Source organism: Prionailurus viverrinus, chromosome B2 (assembly GCF_022837055.1).
Source record: "Prionailurus viverrinus isolate Anna chromosome B2, UM_Priviv_1.0, whole genome shotgun sequence".
Lineage (NCBI taxonomy): Eukaryota > Metazoa > Chordata > Mammalia > Carnivora > Felidae > Prionailurus > Prionailurus viverrinus.
In genome coordinates this window covers 132,842,797-132,861,603 of record NC_062565.1, presented here as the reverse complement: position 1 = coordinate 132,861,603, position 18,807 = coordinate 132,842,797, and the positions used below count along the sequence as shown (strand labels likewise).

Here is an 18,807-nt window from a genome sequence, read left to right as displayed (position 1 = left end):
ACCTAGTATGAGTCTAAGCTCATTGTATGTATTCGTTATCACATTGTTTAACTTTAATATATAAAACTTTATAGGGAAACTGTGTTGAGAGTATGTGTATCAGTTAGGTGCAAGAATAAATGTCCTCCTGATTCAAACACCATGAAAAATGTGACATCATATTGTATATACCTGTAATTAGAAGAGGTCTAGAATAAATGACAATCAGACTAAACTAATATACTCCTTGCAGAGAGGAAGCAGCAGTATCTGTTGATGAAATGAACTTGAAAAGACCTTTAGCATTATGGCTTTAATTTTCCTCCTACATTATCTTACATTTATCCAGGATGCAGCAAATAGAAATCTTCAGTGGATACTAAGACATAAAAATTACAGAAATGTATTTTTTATGATTAAAGTTCAGTGCTTTGATTTATGTATCCAGGAACTAAAAACTGGCTGGGATTTTAACATTAACATAATTTCTAAGCTAGAATACTTGTTCAGGATAAGGTATACATTTACCAAGTACAATCATACTTGGTAAATGTAAACAAGAAAATCTTTAGATAATAGATGATAGATAGATAGATGATAGATAGATAGATAGACAGAATCTAATCATGTTTGGTTTCTTCAAAGACCTTGAATTGGAAACACCATGCATATATTGTGCCTAAGAAAGAACAATATACTATTATTTAGAGTTAAGAAAATAGTGTTACAGTCCTGTTAACAAAGGTGGGTTGGGCTTGAAACCAAAGACCTTTGAGAATGACAAGCCAAATTTATATGTGTCTTTGCAAATAGAGTTAGAACCTGAAAGGTGCAGGCCAGTAACATAAAAATGTAACATATTGGCAAGAACTTTAAAATAACAACACAACTAATTATACACGAAGGCAGATGATATCCCAAAGTACTACCTGGTCCAGATCTTCCAATTTCTATTTCTTTAAGAGAAAGCCACCTGTCTCTGCAAGCAATTTTTACCAAAACTTAGGTATTGAAATATACTAAAGGTGGCACTGTTGTCTCATGTTAACCAGAGGGTAAGCTTCCTAAAAATTTATAACAGAAATATTCTAGGTTGAACATAGTTATATTTCAGAACTTACTTTTTTATTATGGGTTATAAAGATGTGAGTCTTTGGGGGAAGATTTTTATTTCTCACAGAAATTAAATGTTAAATTTAAATGAATAAATGTGGTGATATTTCCATTAAATTCAGGATGTACACAAAATTTAAAGTTAGGACACCAATATACTTATGAAAAAAATTGCTTCCTCATCTTCTTCTTAATCTGAAGTATTGATAACTGAAAAGTAAGCTAAATTAATTATTGAACATGTTAGTAGCAATTTTTCTAAAATGCATCATACCCTTAAAGTTGAAGTTTGTAGGTCTTGAGTTGTAAATATAATTGACACATAGAATCTGACATATCTATGTTTTCATTTAAACAAACTGGCTTCCTAAAAATCCACATTTATAAACATGATACTGATTAGTCTGAATTCAAAAGCTGCTTAACTTTCATAAAGATTGGCCAACATATTCTTTCAAATGGAAAATTTTCCTATTTCATTGTAAACATCATTCAATTCCAAATTTATTTGCTAGCTACTTTCAGCAACAAATGTGTGATACAATGCAACTTGTAATTTAATTTTAGTAGCTTGCACATAAAATCATCAAATGTGATGTCAAAAAAAAGAAGATGCAATTATGCCTGGAGGCTTTTTTTCTAGTTAGATGCATAATCATGGGAATACCATTTTGTTGAGGTCTACTAGGTTCTAGAAACTTTACATATATTATCTTGAATCTTACAACAACCTTGAAAGATAGGAGTTATTATTCTAATTTCTCAGGTGATAAATAACTCAGTTTCAGACAGCCTAAGGTATTTTAGCTTCTGTGTTATATTTCTCCATTTAATATTAACTTCAGTTTCTTTTCCTTATTTTTTTTGTGTTTATTTTTTTATTGAGGTATAATTGACATGCAACATTACATTAGTTTCAGGTATACAATGTGCTGTTTTATATTTGTACATACTGTAAAATGTTCACCATGATAAATCTAGTAAATGTTAACTTAAAGAAAATTTAATTTATATTATTAATTTTGTACCATTACCCAACTCTATACATTATACTATTTCATGAATTATACTACTGTGTTTATTTTAGATATTAACTTTTTAGTTTCCTCTAGAATTTTAACATTTATCCATTAACATACCTAATGTATTAAATACAATAATTTGCCACATTGATTTGTTTACTGGAACTCCATCTATGGTGGACAACCTGAAGTTGAGAAACCTAAAAGATCTTCAGGAAAAACATGATAAGACTCTACACAAACTTGTATGTTCAGCAAAATATAGACAATTCCCTAAATAAAGACATTAATTCACCACTTCCACTTCAAAGCAAGTTTCACTTCTGGGGCGTCTGGGGGGCTCAGTCAGCTAAGCCTCTGACTTCCTCTCAGGTCATGTTATCATGGTTCCTGGGATTGAGCCCCCATCAGGCTCTGCCCTGACAAAGCCCAGCAGGCTTGGGATCCCTGGTCTTCCTCTCTCTCTCTCTGCCCCTCCCCCACCCACGCACACCCTCATGCTCTCTCTCCCTCTCCCTCTATCTCTCTCTCTCTCACTTCCCTGCCTGGCATACTTTGGGACTGCATGGTACAAACTATTTGACACCCCCTCCCCTGTTCACATTTCAGAGTGTCATTTCTTCTTTTCCTAAGGATCCCCAGTTTACATAAGTTTACACAATTCACACAACTTACACGTACTGGGAACAAATTTCAATTATTGAAGAAAATAGACACAGAGATTTAAAAACCTGAATTTGACTAGATGTAAGGGTATTTGCAGGTATTTTGTGCCTTTTTTAGATGTTAGAACTTCACCTTGGAGAGTTGGAAAGAAAGCCTCATTCACTGTTCTGAAAGCATTGTTCAATGTGATGCTACCTTTCCTGAACAGCTTAAATGTTTTCACAAATATCTCCTCCTTTATCACTGTGCATTCTTCTATCTTGTTGGAACATTATTTTGAAACAGGTTTCCCCTGTGAACAAGATCTCCAATTGAATTTAGAAGGACTGTCTCTGTTGTTTCCTTTTCATGATTTATAATGGGATCATTTATTCCCCGTCATGTGGATATGAGTTTCCATTGATAATTTCTATAAACAACAGTGGTATGACTATTTTGAGTTTATAGAGATAGGCACAACAGAATATTATAATATAAAAATCAGAAGTATCAAGAGCTACAAACAACCCATTAAAAAGCCCACACAGGAAAACAACAAAATAAGACAAAACAACAACAACAACAACAACAACAACAACAAAACTAGATTTGACTCTCACTCTCTGACCTATGAAAATTCCTCATACCCAGAAATGTTATGTAAAATAGAGTAGTCTATAAATTTTCCTTGAAAAACAAAAAAAGAAATAATGACTTTGCTGAACACACATCAGACACATGTGCACACACAAACTAGGCAGTTTCTCACACACAAACTGTTACTTTGACTTATCTTACAATTATGAATATTTTATTTGTACATAGATCTTTAACATAAAATATTTAATCCAATTAGTATGAAGCACATATTACCAACTTCTTTACGGGGGGGGGAGACACAAAATCACCCAGTAATTTGCACCATCCATTATTTCAAGCAGATTTCCATTGATTTATATAGGAAAAATATCTAGATTTTTTTAAGCACAGTATAAACTATAAGACTTTGATTTAGACTAGAGAGAAAGTGGAGCGAATGACCAATTTAGAGAAATTTCCAGCTTCCACATGCCGCTTATTCATATTGTAATTGTGTCCTTTTCTGGTAGACGAGAATTCTAGATTGTAATACCTGTCTCTGGGGATTGTATGTTCATCACTAGTAAGCAGTAAGCTGGTTCAAGAAACAAATTTTGAGCTCCAGAGCACCTGCCCTGGGTGATACACACAACACACGTGAATAGCAAAGAGGTGGCAACAACGTGGCTCTGGTGCCACCACTCTGTCTACATGTGTCCATGCTAGACCCTGATAAAAGATCACAACACTCTCTTGCTAACCCCCAAACCGCCCAGAATGTTTTCGAGACAACACTCCCGCTGTTCCTGGCATGGCACTTTTATACATTTGTTCAAGAAACGTTTACCAACAGCTTCTATCTGGTTCTAGAGGAACAGGGATGAAGCTGCAGCAGAATCCCTTTCCCAGCAAGAGAGGTGCAGTGGGGAGTCAGACAAGTTCAAGATTCCCATAGGGTGGCGTATATTTCATGGACATGAACTCAGTATATGCGAAAGGAAATGGGGATTCTTTGTGGTCATGCATTCTTATAAATCTTCTTTGGATTTTATGTCCCACCATAGAATCTGTCCCTTCTAATAAAGGGGAAGCTCAGCCATAATAGCTTTCTCTAACTTTGGTGATAAACAAACCTCTATCGACGCTTTCAATGATCAGGTTCATGCAGTTAGTATAAGCAAGCAAACATAGGAACGGTTTTTGATAATCAGTGAATAGAAGCAACAATAATAATGAGCAGCTTTCGTGTATCCCCTCATTCATTCGTTCAACAATAATCATGGAGTGATTACTGTGTGCATAGTTTGCACTATGGATAATGTAAGACTGAACAGGCAAGATTTGGCAGAACTTCCTACCCTCAAGGGGATTGCATTCTAGTAGGAAATAAGGTTGACCCTGGAACAACATTGGTTTGAACTCCATGGGTCCACTTGCGAATTTCTTTTTCTAGTGCATCAAATTTCCTGCTCAGGAATATTGAGAGTAGTTTATATTTGAAAAATAAACCTGAATCTTCTTTCACTTGGAGATTCTCCTCTTAAATATTTCAAGAACTAATCTTCAGGGTGATACCTTCTCAATGACTTAGACAATAATAATTTTATAACTAGAAAAGTTTTTTGTACACTTATTAGATAATCATCAAGTAATATTCACTAACTGGACAAAACATTTTTAACTAGACCTAAACAATCTCATATTTTGGTTCTTATAAACCAAGTTGTAAAGAGTTTGAAACATAATTAAAAAACAGAAAATGTCACTGGGTATGAAATACAAATTGTAAGCAATAATGATTTAATAATTACATGATCAATTTGCTATTAAATATTTATATAAAATATAAAATGCATGAAAAACACTTAGGGTTACATACCTTTGCTATCATTTTTCTCCATTTCTTTTAGCGCTTGAACAAACGCCATCTGACTTTTGGTGAGAGGCCAACTGTTATACAACACCAAACACTGTATAATGTACTTGTTAACCTGCGAAATAAAATGTAATGTTTACGCACAAACGATAAGAATAAACATAGTATAAATCTAATAATTTATTATTTTAAGCACATAAGTGCATATTTTTCTGGATCGCATAATCATAATTTGATGAAATGCTATCACATGTTCTCCAAATTTTGTAATGCCACAGTCTATAAAATTTATCCTCACCTCCCCACCAACACCCACCGTTTTATAACCTACTATCAATAATTTTTGCATTCCTGTTTAAAAATGAAACTTATTTACTTTACATTTGTTACTTATCAGTTTTGGAATCAGGATTACATTAATCTCTTAAAAACAATTTGGAAGTTTGTATTGTTTTTCTGTTTTCTAGAGCAATTTATTCCTTAAAAGTCTATTAGATCTATCTTGTGAAGTCAGTGGGGCCTGTGACTTTTGGAAAGGTAAAACTTTGATTATCATTTCAGTTGTATTATTCTTTATTATTATGATTTCATATTTTGTATTTTTCTGCTGAAGCAGCTTTGACAATCCTCTCCCACCCCAGGAAGTTGTTATGCCTTTTGCCCTAAGTTTTAAATTCACTGGCATAGAGTTGTATAATAGTTTACGTTTTTGTTGTTGTTGTTGTTTTCCAAAACTGTTGCTTGCACTTATATCTCCACCTAGTTTTAGTTCTGGATTTGATTTATTTTCTTTTATTTTTCTTTTTTACGAGAAGCATGTTCACTTATTATTTTTTATATTAGAGAGAGAGAGAGAGAGAGGGAAAGAGAGCACGAGTAGGGGAGGGGCAGAGGGATGGAGAGAGAGAATCTGCAGGCTCCAGGATCCAAGCTGTTAGCACAGAGCCCCACGCAGAGCTCGAACTCACTAGCAGTGAGCTCATGACCTGAGCCAAAGTCGGATGCCTCACTGACTGAGCCACCCAGGCGCCCCGCATGTTCACTTATTAATCTTAAAAAAGCTTAGGGTTCATGAATCTTGCTAAATTTTGTTTCCCATTTTATTAATTTCTACCCTTGTTTTCATTAAAATTTTTTCTTCGTTTTTCTTTGAGTTATTCTTTGGCTCTTTTTCTAACTCTTTTGTTTTGATAGCTTAGCTCATTTGTTTTGAATCATTCATGCTTCCTGATGAATTAATCTAAAAATGAACATTCTACTGAATGCTGCTTTAGATGTAGCTATAAATTTTGATTTGTATTTTCTAGTTGTTACTGAGTTCTTTGTATTCATGGTTTCTTTTGTGATGTTCTTTGTAACTAAAGAACTATTTAGCATATTTTACTTTGTTTCCACATTTATGGGATTTTAGACTGTTATTCACTGATTTCTATATTTTTGCACTATGTTAAGATAACACCTATATAATATAGTTTGGTTTTTATTGAGGCTTTCTTTCTCAATAGGCTATGAAAAATATATTCTCAGTGTATTCAGGGAAGTGTTCTATATAAATGTCTCAAGAATTAAGCTTATGCTTAAATCTTCAAAAATTTTTTTTAATGTTTATTTATTTTTAAGAGATGGAGAGACAGAGTGTGAGTAGGGAAGGGATAGAGAGAGAGGGAGACACAGAATCTGAAGCAGGCTCCAGGCTCTGAGCTGTCAGCACAGAGCCTGACGCGGAGCTCAAACCCACAAACCTTGAGATCATGACCTAAGCCAAACTCGGACGCCCAACCTACTGAGTCACCCAGGCACCCCTTATGCTTAAATTTTCAAATCCTAGGGATCATATATATTCTTTGAGCTCAGTCTGTTGGTTTCTGAGAGTTGCATATTCAAGTCTTCAACTGTTAATTAACATTACTTTTCTCTGTAGTTCTAAAGAGTTTTTGCTTTTAATTCATTGAGTCTTGACAGGTTATACTATATGTTAGTTATGGTCATTTTTAATTGTTATGTTCTTCCTTTTATTTTTATACAATATCCTTCATGAATTCTATGCGCTGAGATATTAATGTATCATCACACTTCTTTCGGTTCAACTTTAAACTTTCTGTGCCATTTTGTTTAAAAGTGTCACTTTTAGATTATTTATAGTTGGATCTTAATATTTAATCTGACTTTAGTTTTCTATTCTTTTAATTGATTAATAATTTGGTTTTGTTTATTGTAATTAGTCAGATCAAGACTTATTTCTGGTCTTTTGTGTATTTATTTATTTGTTTAATTTTATTTCATTTCCAATGGATAGATCATGTTTTCTTCTGTTGCTTTAAATTACATGAATTGTTATATATATATAGTCATATTAATTGTTTTATATATATATATATATATATATATATATATATACATTTTTTTTTTACCTTAAGGCACATGCAAATTAGAATTTATTAATATAAGACCTTTTCCGGGGCACCTGGGTGGCTCAGTTGGTTAAGTGTCTGACTTTGGCTCAGGTCATGATCTCGCCGTTTATGAGTTCAAGCCCTGCATTGGGCTCTATGCTGACAGCTTGGAGCCTGGAGCCTGCTTCAGATTCTGTGTCTCCCTCTCTCTCTGCCCCTCCCCTGTTCATGCTCTGTCTCTCTCTGTCTCTCAGTAATAATAAATAAACATTAAAATTTTTTTTTAAATATGTAAGACCTTTTCTGTAATTATAGAGCCTCCTAATTCATATGTAACATGATATTTTTAGATCTACATTATAAGGTTAGTGTACATATTAAATTTGCTATATATTTTAAAATCTCTGCACAGAGAAACTATTGAATAATGTCTTATTCCTTAATTCTGTTTATACGGGTGGCATTACACTGGTGGGATTGCATATAGAAAGAATCACATACAATTCATTGACAGTTTTTAGGAAGAGAATTCTTGTAATTTTTGTCAGATTTTTAGAAGCAATACCATTCATTGAATGATTCTCTTAAATGTCAAGATACCTGCTGTGGCATGCTAGCATTTTCTTCTATGGTGGGCATACTGATAGGTTCCTCGTCCAAAATAGGCTGACCAGTGTCTACTGTTGCACTTACAGTTCTACCCTTATAGGATTTCTGACTTCCCTGGGTGGATTTCTTCTTAGTGTACAATTCTTGCTCCTTCTTGGATGAAGTCTGCACTGCAAGAATCTGCTTACTAGCTGAAGGGAGAAATACCACACTTAAGTGAAAATGTGTGAGATGCATAGTTATGACTGTGTTATTTAGGTATATCCTTTTATAAGACACTCAGAGGACAGGTATATTTGTTTTGTTTTAGTAAGATAAAAAAGCAACATCACTGGCTTTGGAAATATTCTGGTCTTAAACAAATTTACCGTAATAGCATGTGATTTGCATACAGCAATGCATATTCTGAGCAACCACTCATTATATTAATTATGGTATATCATCAACAAAACTGAGCCTTACACAGTCATATGAAATAAAATATTTTACTATCCCTAGTCCATAATACTTCCCAAAGACCCAATTTCTTAAATTGTAAATTTTGTGGAAAATTACAAATTTTATCTTAATCTTACAGCATGAGTACTGGTAAAGATCTTGTTCCTGAAAATTATATGACATATATTGAGATTCTTTAAAATTCCCAAGAGATAAAGCAAAACCTGAAGAGGCCTATATTTAAGATTTTGTTACAGGGTCACTTCCGAGCCTTCGACATCTTTGCAATGGAGTTTATTCCTTCCTTAGTACAGTAGAATGTTTGCTTACAGAATAAATATCACAGTCTGTCATATCTTATTTCACTACAAATATCATGTACACACACACACATTTCTTTTTCTTTTCTTTTCTTTTTTTTTTTTTTGGAGGCAATTTTGGCAGGGATACTCTAGAAATACAGGTCATAAAGAATTCATAAATGAATATGCTTCCAAGAGGAGCAACTGAAAAACATTTAGAAAGAAAAAGGAATTTCAATGTCTACTTACATAATAAATAAATACAAATTAATAGCATCCCTTTAAAATTAATGCCCCATTTGAAATCTAAATAAAGAAAATATCTAACTCACAATAACAACTCTATCAATATCTATGGAGAAATTTTTAAATCTGTGAAATATAAAATAAGTCATGGATAAATGGAAAAAATAGCTTTTACTTGCATATGAATTCAAACAACAAAGTTGTCTGTTCTCCTCAAATTAATCAATCTACATATTCAAAGGCAATCAGAAGGAAAATGATAGATTTTTACATCGTTTGAGGGGAGTTTGAAAAAACTGTATTGAAGTTCATCTAGAAATACAAATGTGAAAATGGAAGCATCTTGTAAAAGAAGAACAATTTTGGGTAGTGGCTATAATTTTGGATTAATTTCTGAATTCTGTCCCAATTATCCTTCTACTCCATTTCTATTCCCTTCTTTGCCACGTGTAAACTCATAAAATTATTTTTCAAATGTTTGTGTGTAATTCTCGTGGAATAGTAATTTTTGAAGTGAAATAATGATAAGCCATATGACAAACCAGAAACAGTGTTTGACTCCACTAACTTCAATCAAAGGGATTTGGAGAGGAATGTTGGGGTTAACTAGTTGTTTAAAGAGAAAACAGGAGGCCACAAATACTATAGGAGAGTTGCACATAAGTGCCTGCTGACATTTTAGAATTAAGATATCCCTGCGTGAACAAAACTATGAAATCTGTGTTGAGTGGAATAGAGTGAAGAAAACAGAACCAATTTAAAGAGTAGGAGCATCATTCAGACTAGCAAAACTTAATGGTACTCTGATGGTCTTCATGTATCAGAAGGAAGATATAAATGGCGTGCAGGCCAATTTGAGTGAAAAGCCACACGCAGTAATGTGAACTGAATACTGAAAACAACTCTGGGTGTATTTAGGGATAAAGGTCAAATAATGTCAGAAAAGGAAACAGGATCAAAAGAATTGCTTAATTTGTAATTTTACTCAAGTTCAACCTTACTAATCTAATATGGTACATTTCCCACTTAAATAAAGAAAATAAATAGAGCCCTGCTTTGGGTGCATCTATTTTAAAAAAGAGAGAAAAGAAAAAATATATATAAATATTAGGTAGAACATAGGTAAAAAGTTCTTTTTAGTAATTTGCTTCTATACTTAAGATAATCAACATAAGCACTATTGGGAATGAGAGTTCAGGAAGGATGCTGGCTATAAATTGTTATGTAAAGGTCAACTATAAGATATAATCAGTTATTTAAAAAAAAAAGACACAATGGCAGTATTCAGGGAAAGCACAAGGGATTTTTTCTTCTCTTGTTTATAATTTTCTGTCTCAAAATTTTCTACATTGGGCAATGTATTATTTTTATGGTCAGAATCAAGTTACTAAAATAATTGAATATGTAACTCAGTATCTCTGTTTTCCATTATTTCAGAAATAATTTTATTTTATTAATTAATAGTTCTTGTGACTATTACATTGAAAGTAATAGCTTCAAAACTTCTGTTAATTTTAATACATAAGAGTATTTTCTAAAAAGAATGAATGAGGGATAAAAGAACAGTGAAAAAATCTTTCAAAATAATATTTTAATTATTTCAATTAAATATTTATATATTCATATGAAATATGAAATATTTATATATTTCAATTATAATATTGTAATTCTTAGAATTATAACAATTTGTTGATCTTCAGAGACTAATTTGACACACAAATGCAATCATTTTTTAAAATATTTTACTATAATATCAGGTTTTACAGATTTAAATATTTATTTACTATTTTCTCTTAAATAAATCATTTTAAAATCAGTTATGTAAACATAAATATCTACTTATGGATCTAAATAACAAATTTAAAAAGCCACACTTACACTGGGAGCTCACCACTTTTTCACTCCCCAAGAAGTTAATTGCTGGGATTATAGCCTGGCCTTTCCCAATGGAGCTGACAATAGTTTCCTCATTTTCTAAGACCTGTAGCTTGATGAACGCATCTGATTTGGACGTCCGTACCTGCACTGTAACAGGATGTGGTGAAGCAACTTTAACTGAATACCTATAAGGAAAAACATTTGACTTGTAAGCAATTTATTGATCTTCCCTTAAATCAGTAAAAGAAACTGTGTAATTAGCTGATATGAAAATCTAAAAGTAAAACCATTTTTTAAAATTGACCCAAAACCTAGAAATATTATCGCTATTATAGACTTTGACAAAAGATCTCAATACGCTATGGTAAAATGAAATAGGTATAGGACATTCATCATCATCAACTCCAAACAGGAAATGCAACTTTTTGTTTGTATATGATAAACACTCATAAAACATGATAGATCTGCAAACTACTGACACATCAAATCTTTCCATTATACCCTCCTCTCCAGTCGAACAACAGGCAGCATCCTTCAAAACCTCACTCTTTACCATGTTTTCTTTGACTCATAAAAATACAGAGAAATCAAAATTAGTACCCAATGTCTATACTCTTGACCATGTAGCTTGGGAATCTTACAAAAAGATGAAATGTGTAGTATATTGCCATCCCAACCCCTCCCTTAATGCAACTGAAGAGGTTTTTGTTTTATCTTGTTTTTATTTTTCTTATTTTAGGTAAATCCTCATAAATAGGTGAATCCCCTATAAACTTTCAATTTCTCTATAAATTTTGCTTTTCTGTGTATCCTCTTTTTTTGTATCTTAAATCTCCCTTTTTTTAAAAAATTATTTATTTTATTTATTTTGAGAGAGAGAGAGAGAGGAGAGAGTGCGTTTTGTTGCCTTTAAGGTGAAATGGAAATCTCTTGCCTGATGAGGCCCCTCAGGGAAGGGCGCTGCTAACCTCTCTGGCCTTACTGCTTGCCATCACCCCCTAGAACTCCACTTTGCAAACAAGTATCTTCAATTCCCTAAAAAGGTCACACACTTCTTAATTCCCGAATTTTCACATATGCTCATGAAGCAGTTCCCTCCTCACCTTCCCCCAACTCTGCTTGATAGCTTTAGGACCAGCTTCTAGGATGAATTTAGGTATTGGGTTAAATATCACTTCTTAGTCTATTAGTGGCCCTGCAGTGTGATACAGTGGTTTCCCATCAGAGTCGTTAAAATGTCTTATCACAGGGGCGCCTGGGTGGCTCAGTCGATTGGGCTTTCCAACTTCGGCTCAGGTCATGATCTCACTGCTGGTGGGTTCGAACCCCGCATTGGGCTCTGTGCTGACAGCTTGGAGCCTCGAGCCTGCTTCGAATTCTGTGTCTCCCCCTCTCTCTGCCCCTCTCATGCTCTGTCTCTGTCTCTCAATAGTGAATAAATGTTAAAAAAATTTTAAAAATATATCACAATTATTTTTTAATTGCTGGAATGTTTTCCTCCCACTTCTTTCCTTTATTCCCTTGCTTTCTAATAGCCAGTGTGCAAACATATGACAAAAGGCAGATGGATTAAAAAGAGAGTTTTGCCCCTTCTATTACCTACAGTTCATATGTTTTCTGTTAGTATTTTTTCTAAACTTTTACCTACATGTGAAATATATAAAGAAACATAAAAACAAAAAATATGCTTGGGATATATCATTCTGTAATTTAATTTTACTACTGATTATTTTACATTACAAAATGTATGCATGTTTCTTAAAAGAAAAAAAAGTTCTAAAATACACATAAATAAAGGGGCACTTGGGTGGCTCAGTTGGTTAAGAGTCCGACTTTGGCTCAGGTCATGATCTCACGTCTCATGAGTTTGAGCCCTGCATCTGGCTCTGTGCTGACAGCTCAGAGCCTGGAGCCTGCTTCAGACTCTGTGTCTCCCTCTCTCTCTGCCCCTCCCTAGCTCACACTCTGTCTCTCTCTCTCAAAAATAAATAAATATTTTAAAAGTTTTTTTTTTTAACAAATAACTAAGGATTAGAGGGAAAAGTAGCCAGAATACAGTAAATTATATTTGTGCATATATTGTCAAATAGACTCAGGTGTTTCTTTAGAAGACAAATTTACCAAGACATATAGAATCTTTAAAACATATAATCTCTTTAAAATAATAAATAGATAATAATAATTTACTTTAATATTTACAATAAAATGTGCCTATCATACCTCTATTAATAGTGTAGAAAATATAGAAATGGGAAATTTGTAATAAAAACAAAAATAACCAAAGTAAATTGTTGCATACTCATACAAATGACTACTATGTAATCAAGAGTTTATAAAAAGTTTCAATGGCACTGGGAAGTGTGCACACTATAAAGTGAAGTAAAAAGGTCAGATTATAGGGTGGCTTTGTGGACTGAGTGTCTGACTTCAGCTCAGGCCATGACCTCACAGTTCATGAGTTCCAGCCCTGTATTGGGCTCTCTGTTGTCAGTGCAGAGCCCTCTTTGCATCCTCTGTCCTCCTCACTCTCTGCCCCTCCCCCACTCACCCTCTGTCTCAAAAATGAATAAACATTTATTTTAAAAAGTCAGGTTACAAAACTTTAATTATGTTATGATCTTAATAATGATAAACTGTGATTAGAATAAAACACTATACAAAAATACAATAGGATACTAACAGCGATTGTTTCTAGGTTGTTTGATTACAGGTGACCTTTACTTCCCTTTTTTTTAAGTTTATGTATTTATTTTTTGAGAGAGAGAGCATATGCAGGGGAGGAGCAAAGAGAGAGGAAGAGAGAGAATCTCAAGTAGGCTCTGTGCTGTCAGCATGGAGCCCAACACAGACAGGGCTTGAGCCCATGAACGGTGAGATCATGACCTGAGCCAAAACAGAGTCGGACACTCAACCAACTGAGCCATCCAGGTGCCCTATTTCCTTAATAATATATTTATATGTTAAAAAATTTAACCGTGGTCAAGCCCAGAGCCCCGTGTATCTAGAGGCTTAACCTCTCTGGCCACAGTCACTGAAGGACAACATGTCAGCACCCATCTGGTGGTCAAAAAAAATGCCAATTTAAGGTATTTCCCTCTTGTTATATATTATATATTACATATAATGCATATAATATACCTGAATAAAATTTTCTTGTCATTGGGTATGTAGTAATCCCTGATTTCCTTTATGGTGAAGGTATTGTTTGGAGAGTCTCGAGATAGGCATGGGAGTGGGTTATAAGAACCAATGAGGCGCAGTTTCCAACGTGAGGACAATACATATGTGTCACCAGTAAATGCTTCAGCCACGAATGTGTAGCCTTTCTAGAGAAAGAGAATTAGACAGAAGTAAGTCATACCATTGCTAGTCTCTCAAATGTACACCATATGGTTTCCTAGTACTAAAATGCTTTATTATCTTGATAAATGTAAAGATCCCAAGATCTCTTGATAAACAAAAATTACTAGCATTAGGTTTTGAAATCCCGTTTAGAAAGTCCATCTTACAATTTCCAGAGAAAATGAGGAACTCTAACACTTCTGTTTATGCGGATCCCAATCTATAACACAAAGTGCGTAACTCTGGGAGAGGATTGCTATGTTTTCCTCCAATTCTTTTAATGCTTCTTTAGGCAGATTTTTACCATCACATCATCCTAGAGTATCCCAATAACTTCTTACTTGATTTCCCTGTTTTTTAAATACAAGATGAGAAAAGCAAGAGTGCTCAGGGAAATGTAGTTCCCTTGCAATGTCAATTGGCAGATAAAGCTATCAAGTTAACAGCAGATATGGTTCCAGGGATCCCACATGTGAGTATGGGGATGAGCTCTTCAGGTTGCGGAAAAGAAGCAGTTGAAAAACCTGGGATGATGTCATAGTGGGTGATAACTTGGGTCCACATAATTGGCTATCCATCGGCCCAAAATGCCAGTGAAGCAACAGCATGATATCATAATGAGATACAAAAGTTCAAAGCAATTCTGAGTTTATAATTCCAGACACTTCTTTTTTTTTAATTTTTTAATGTTTATTTATTTTTGATAGAGAGGGAGAGTGTGAGTGGGGGAGGGCAGAGAGAGAGGGAGACACAGAATCCTAAGCAGGCTCCAGGCTCTGAGCTGTCTGCACAGAGTCTGACTCAAGGCTTAAACTCTCGAACTGTGAGATCATGACCTGAGCTGAAGTTGGATGCTCAACTGACTGAGCCACTCAGGAGCCCCAAGACACTTCTAATAAGGAAGAAAAATATAGATTTGCATTCCAGTTGATTCTGATGCAAAGGACACTCTCTTATGTGTTTAGATTTCCAGAAACGAAATATGAAATACGTAAGACAGAATGAACTCAACACATTGCCATAAACATCTAGGAATATTAACCAGAATTATAATACTCGAGATGAGAATCACTACACCAATAAAAACTTTTTGACATTATATTGGGGCAAGGAAATAAGGGAAGATTTACACAGAATTACCTCTCTTTTCATTATTATTTGAGTTTGTGGTACTAATGCATTAAAGAAACAGAACAAAATTACATGACTCTGATTTTGTGTTTGCCTAGGCTCAGAGAATAATTTTAAGAGGGAAAATAAAGAGTTATAAAATGGTAGGATACATATTGGTAAGTGAAAGTCTATAGCTAAACCAGTGATAGGGTTTTAAGAGAGAACCTGACTGTTCTAAACTACTTCAAGACTCCTGAATGACAGTAACGTAATATTTAAATATTTGCAAAAGACACATATAATAAAGGACCGTTATCCAAAATATACAAAGACCCTTAAAACCCAACAATAAGGAAACAACCTGGTTAAAAAATTTTTAACAGACATCTCGCCAAAGAAGATACACAGATGGCAAATAAACATACAAAAAGATCCTCCACATCGCATGTTATCAGAGAAACTCAACCAACCATGAGATACCACTGCATACATATTAGAATAGTGAAGATCCACAACACTGAAAACACCAAATGTTGATGAGGATACAGAGCAACAGAAAGTCTCATTCATTGCCAGTGGGAATACAAAATGGTACAGACACTCTGAAGGATAATTTGGTGATTTCTTATAAAACCACACATATTCTCATTATTCAGTCCAGCAATAGTGCTCCTTGGTATTTACCCAGAGGAGTCGAAAAATTATGTCCGTACAAAAACCTGCACACAGATGTATGTAGCCATAGTTGCCATAACTTGGAAGCAGCGAAAATGTCCTTCAGTAGGTGAATCAATAAACTTTGATACATGCGGACAATGGAATATTATTATTACAAAGAAATGGGCTATTAAGCCATAAAAAGACAGGGACAAAATTTAAATGCGTGTTTTTAAGTGAAAGAAGCCAATCTGAAAGGGCTACATATTTTAAGATTCCAACTTTATGACATTCTGGAAAAAGTAAATCCCCACAGAAAAAAGTTCAGGGATTGCAAGCGGGTGGGGGAAGGAGAATACATAGGTGGATCACAGAATATTTTTATGGCTGTGAAAACCCTCTTTATGATACCGTAATGATGGCTACATGTTATTTTATATTTGTCCAAACCCAAAGAATGTACAGCACCATCAGTGAGCCATAATGTATAAACTATGGACTTTGGGAGATTATGATGTGTCAATGTAGGATGATCAATGTATAATAAATGTGGCACTCTGGTGGAGCATGTTGATAATGGGGGGGGGGACAGGGCGATTATGAGAAATCTCTGTACTTGCCTCTCTATTTTGCTGTGAACCTAAAACACTTATTTATTGTTAACATAACGTGCAAAGAAGTCTTAAAATTTTTTTAATCTTATTTTTTTAAATACCTAAAACAACTCAAAAGAGCTATTCGGTTTTTTATGGAGTTAGTATTTTTTAAAATTTATTGTTCATTCCCATACACCAGTATTCATGTCTTAATTTGTGCAAAATACTGCAAAGAATCATAGGCGAAATGAAGTTTCAAAGTCAATTACAGCCATAGTTCAAAAAGAAAGACAAAAAGGTTCAAAGTTATCCAGCTGAAGAATGAGGCAAAAAAAAAAGTCCCAACTTGCAGTGTAGGTATGTACTGCCTTTTGTTGTCCTTCCCTCTTAGAGGAGATAACCCAAAACACAAAGATGAGATTCAAATAGAGAGGCAACATGATTTGACTGATCATCAGATTAGGATCTACCATCTGGCAGAAATAAAGTGTCAAGTGCTTTTTTTTTTAATTTTTTTTCAACGTTTTTTATTTATTTTTGGGACAGAGAGAGATAGAGCATGAATGGGGGAGGGGCAGAGAGAGAGGGAGACACAGAATCGGAAACAGGTTCCAGGCTCTGAGCCATCAGCCCAGAGCCCGACGCGGGGCTCGAACCCACGGACCGCGAGATCATGACCTGGCTGAAGTTAGACGCTTAACCGACTGCGCCACCCAGGCGCCCCAAGTGTCAAGTGCTTTTTAAGGAATCTGTGTATCCCTATAAAAGACTGGGGGTGGTAGGTAAGGAGTGGCCACGTAATCACAAATCTCCTGAAATATTTAGGGATAGAGTAAAACCCAGAGGAAATGAGGCAACCGGCTGATTTGATCAAATAACAGGACTAACTGAACCCTTCAGCTCCATTTCCATTTTAAGAGTTTGTATGATTTTATGATTTTAATAAGAATTTCCAATGCTTTCCTTTTGTCATACCTTCTTTGGAGAGAAGACAAAAAGAGAGCTGAGAGGTGAATGTTCTAGCACTCACGTTAAATACCTCAGGTTGTCAAATAAATGGGACTTCTAGAAAAAAAGACCAGGACCCTTATTCCTCTTTTAAGCAGATGGAAAGCACATCTGCTCTACCTTCTCCTGGAATCTTGCAAGGCACTGGCTTCTCACTGTCACTGTATCGTATGAGGAGAATACATTTTGCACCTACCTTATTCTTTGTGTAATGATAAGGCACCACTTTTTGGAACACTTTTGGCACTTGTTCCATTGTGTCGTTGTTAACAACGTGGAGCATGCAGACTGGAAGCGTGGTATATACTTTGGGAAGCAAGATCATATCTTGAGGAAACAAAAATGTTTCTCTGTAATTACAAAAGCATAAACTTTCTCTTGACATGAATCATACAGAAAGTTTGAAATTAGGTTTACTGCCAAGAAATAAAAAAGTAAGTGTGAAGTTTCAAATAACTAGAAAGTGTACATATTGGTTTCTTAATTATTAATATGCTTTGTCATATAAATGAAAACCCTTTAAAAATCTCATTTTGTAAGTTATTTGTGACTTTTACCTAGTAATATTACTTGCAAATGAAATTATTTCTTTCTATAGAGAAAGCACTTGCATTTATTATATTATTTTTTCATACACATAAAAATTTCTAATAATTAACTTCACATTCTTCATATTTCATTTAAAGAAACATGGATAAAAATTCCTATAATATCTCAGTAATGTATAGCAGGTGGGGAAGAAGTGCTAACTTGTGAAAGTAAGCTAAAAGTTTGTAGTTTCACTACTACCATGAACAAAACTACACATATGAATACTGCATGCCTTTAAAGGTGACATCATATGACAATTTATGATAACCTCACCTGAATACTATAAACCAGCTATTTGGTGGCTGGTCTGCATACGTCACAGTATAGTCGGCAAAAGCAATCTTAGTTTCTTCATCTTGATAGCATGGATAAGATTCAACAGACTTGCACTTGCTTTTAAACATTAGTCTAGAAGTGTAA

General features: G+C 34.3%; 1 protein-coding gene across 6 annotated transcripts in view; it reads right to left on the bottom strand.

Moving 5' to 3' along the window:
* ADGB (androglobin) overlaps window positions 1-18,807 on the bottom strand; it is a 160,645-nt gene that overhangs the window by 26,779 nt on the left and 115,059 nt on the right. For 5 of the 6 annotated variants that reach the window (XM_047857999.1, XM_047858001.1, XM_047858004.1 and 2 more), the window contains 6 exons: window positions 18,661-18,795; window positions 17,993-18,146; window positions 14,219-14,406; window positions 11,081-11,265; window positions 8,208-8,407; window positions 5,218-5,329 (listed from right to left, as the gene is read on the bottom strand). In XM_047857999.1, coding sequence (XP_047713955.1) covers window positions 5,218-5,329; window positions 8,208-8,407; window positions 11,081-11,265; window positions 14,219-14,406; window positions 17,993-18,146; window positions 18,661-18,795 — 974 coding nt within the window. The remainder of the gene's footprint in view (window positions 1-5,217; window positions 5,330-8,207; window positions 8,408-11,080; window positions 11,266-14,218; window positions 14,407-17,992; window positions 18,147-18,660; window positions 18,796-18,807) is intronic. The other variant, XM_047858000.1, reaches the window with a different exon arrangement.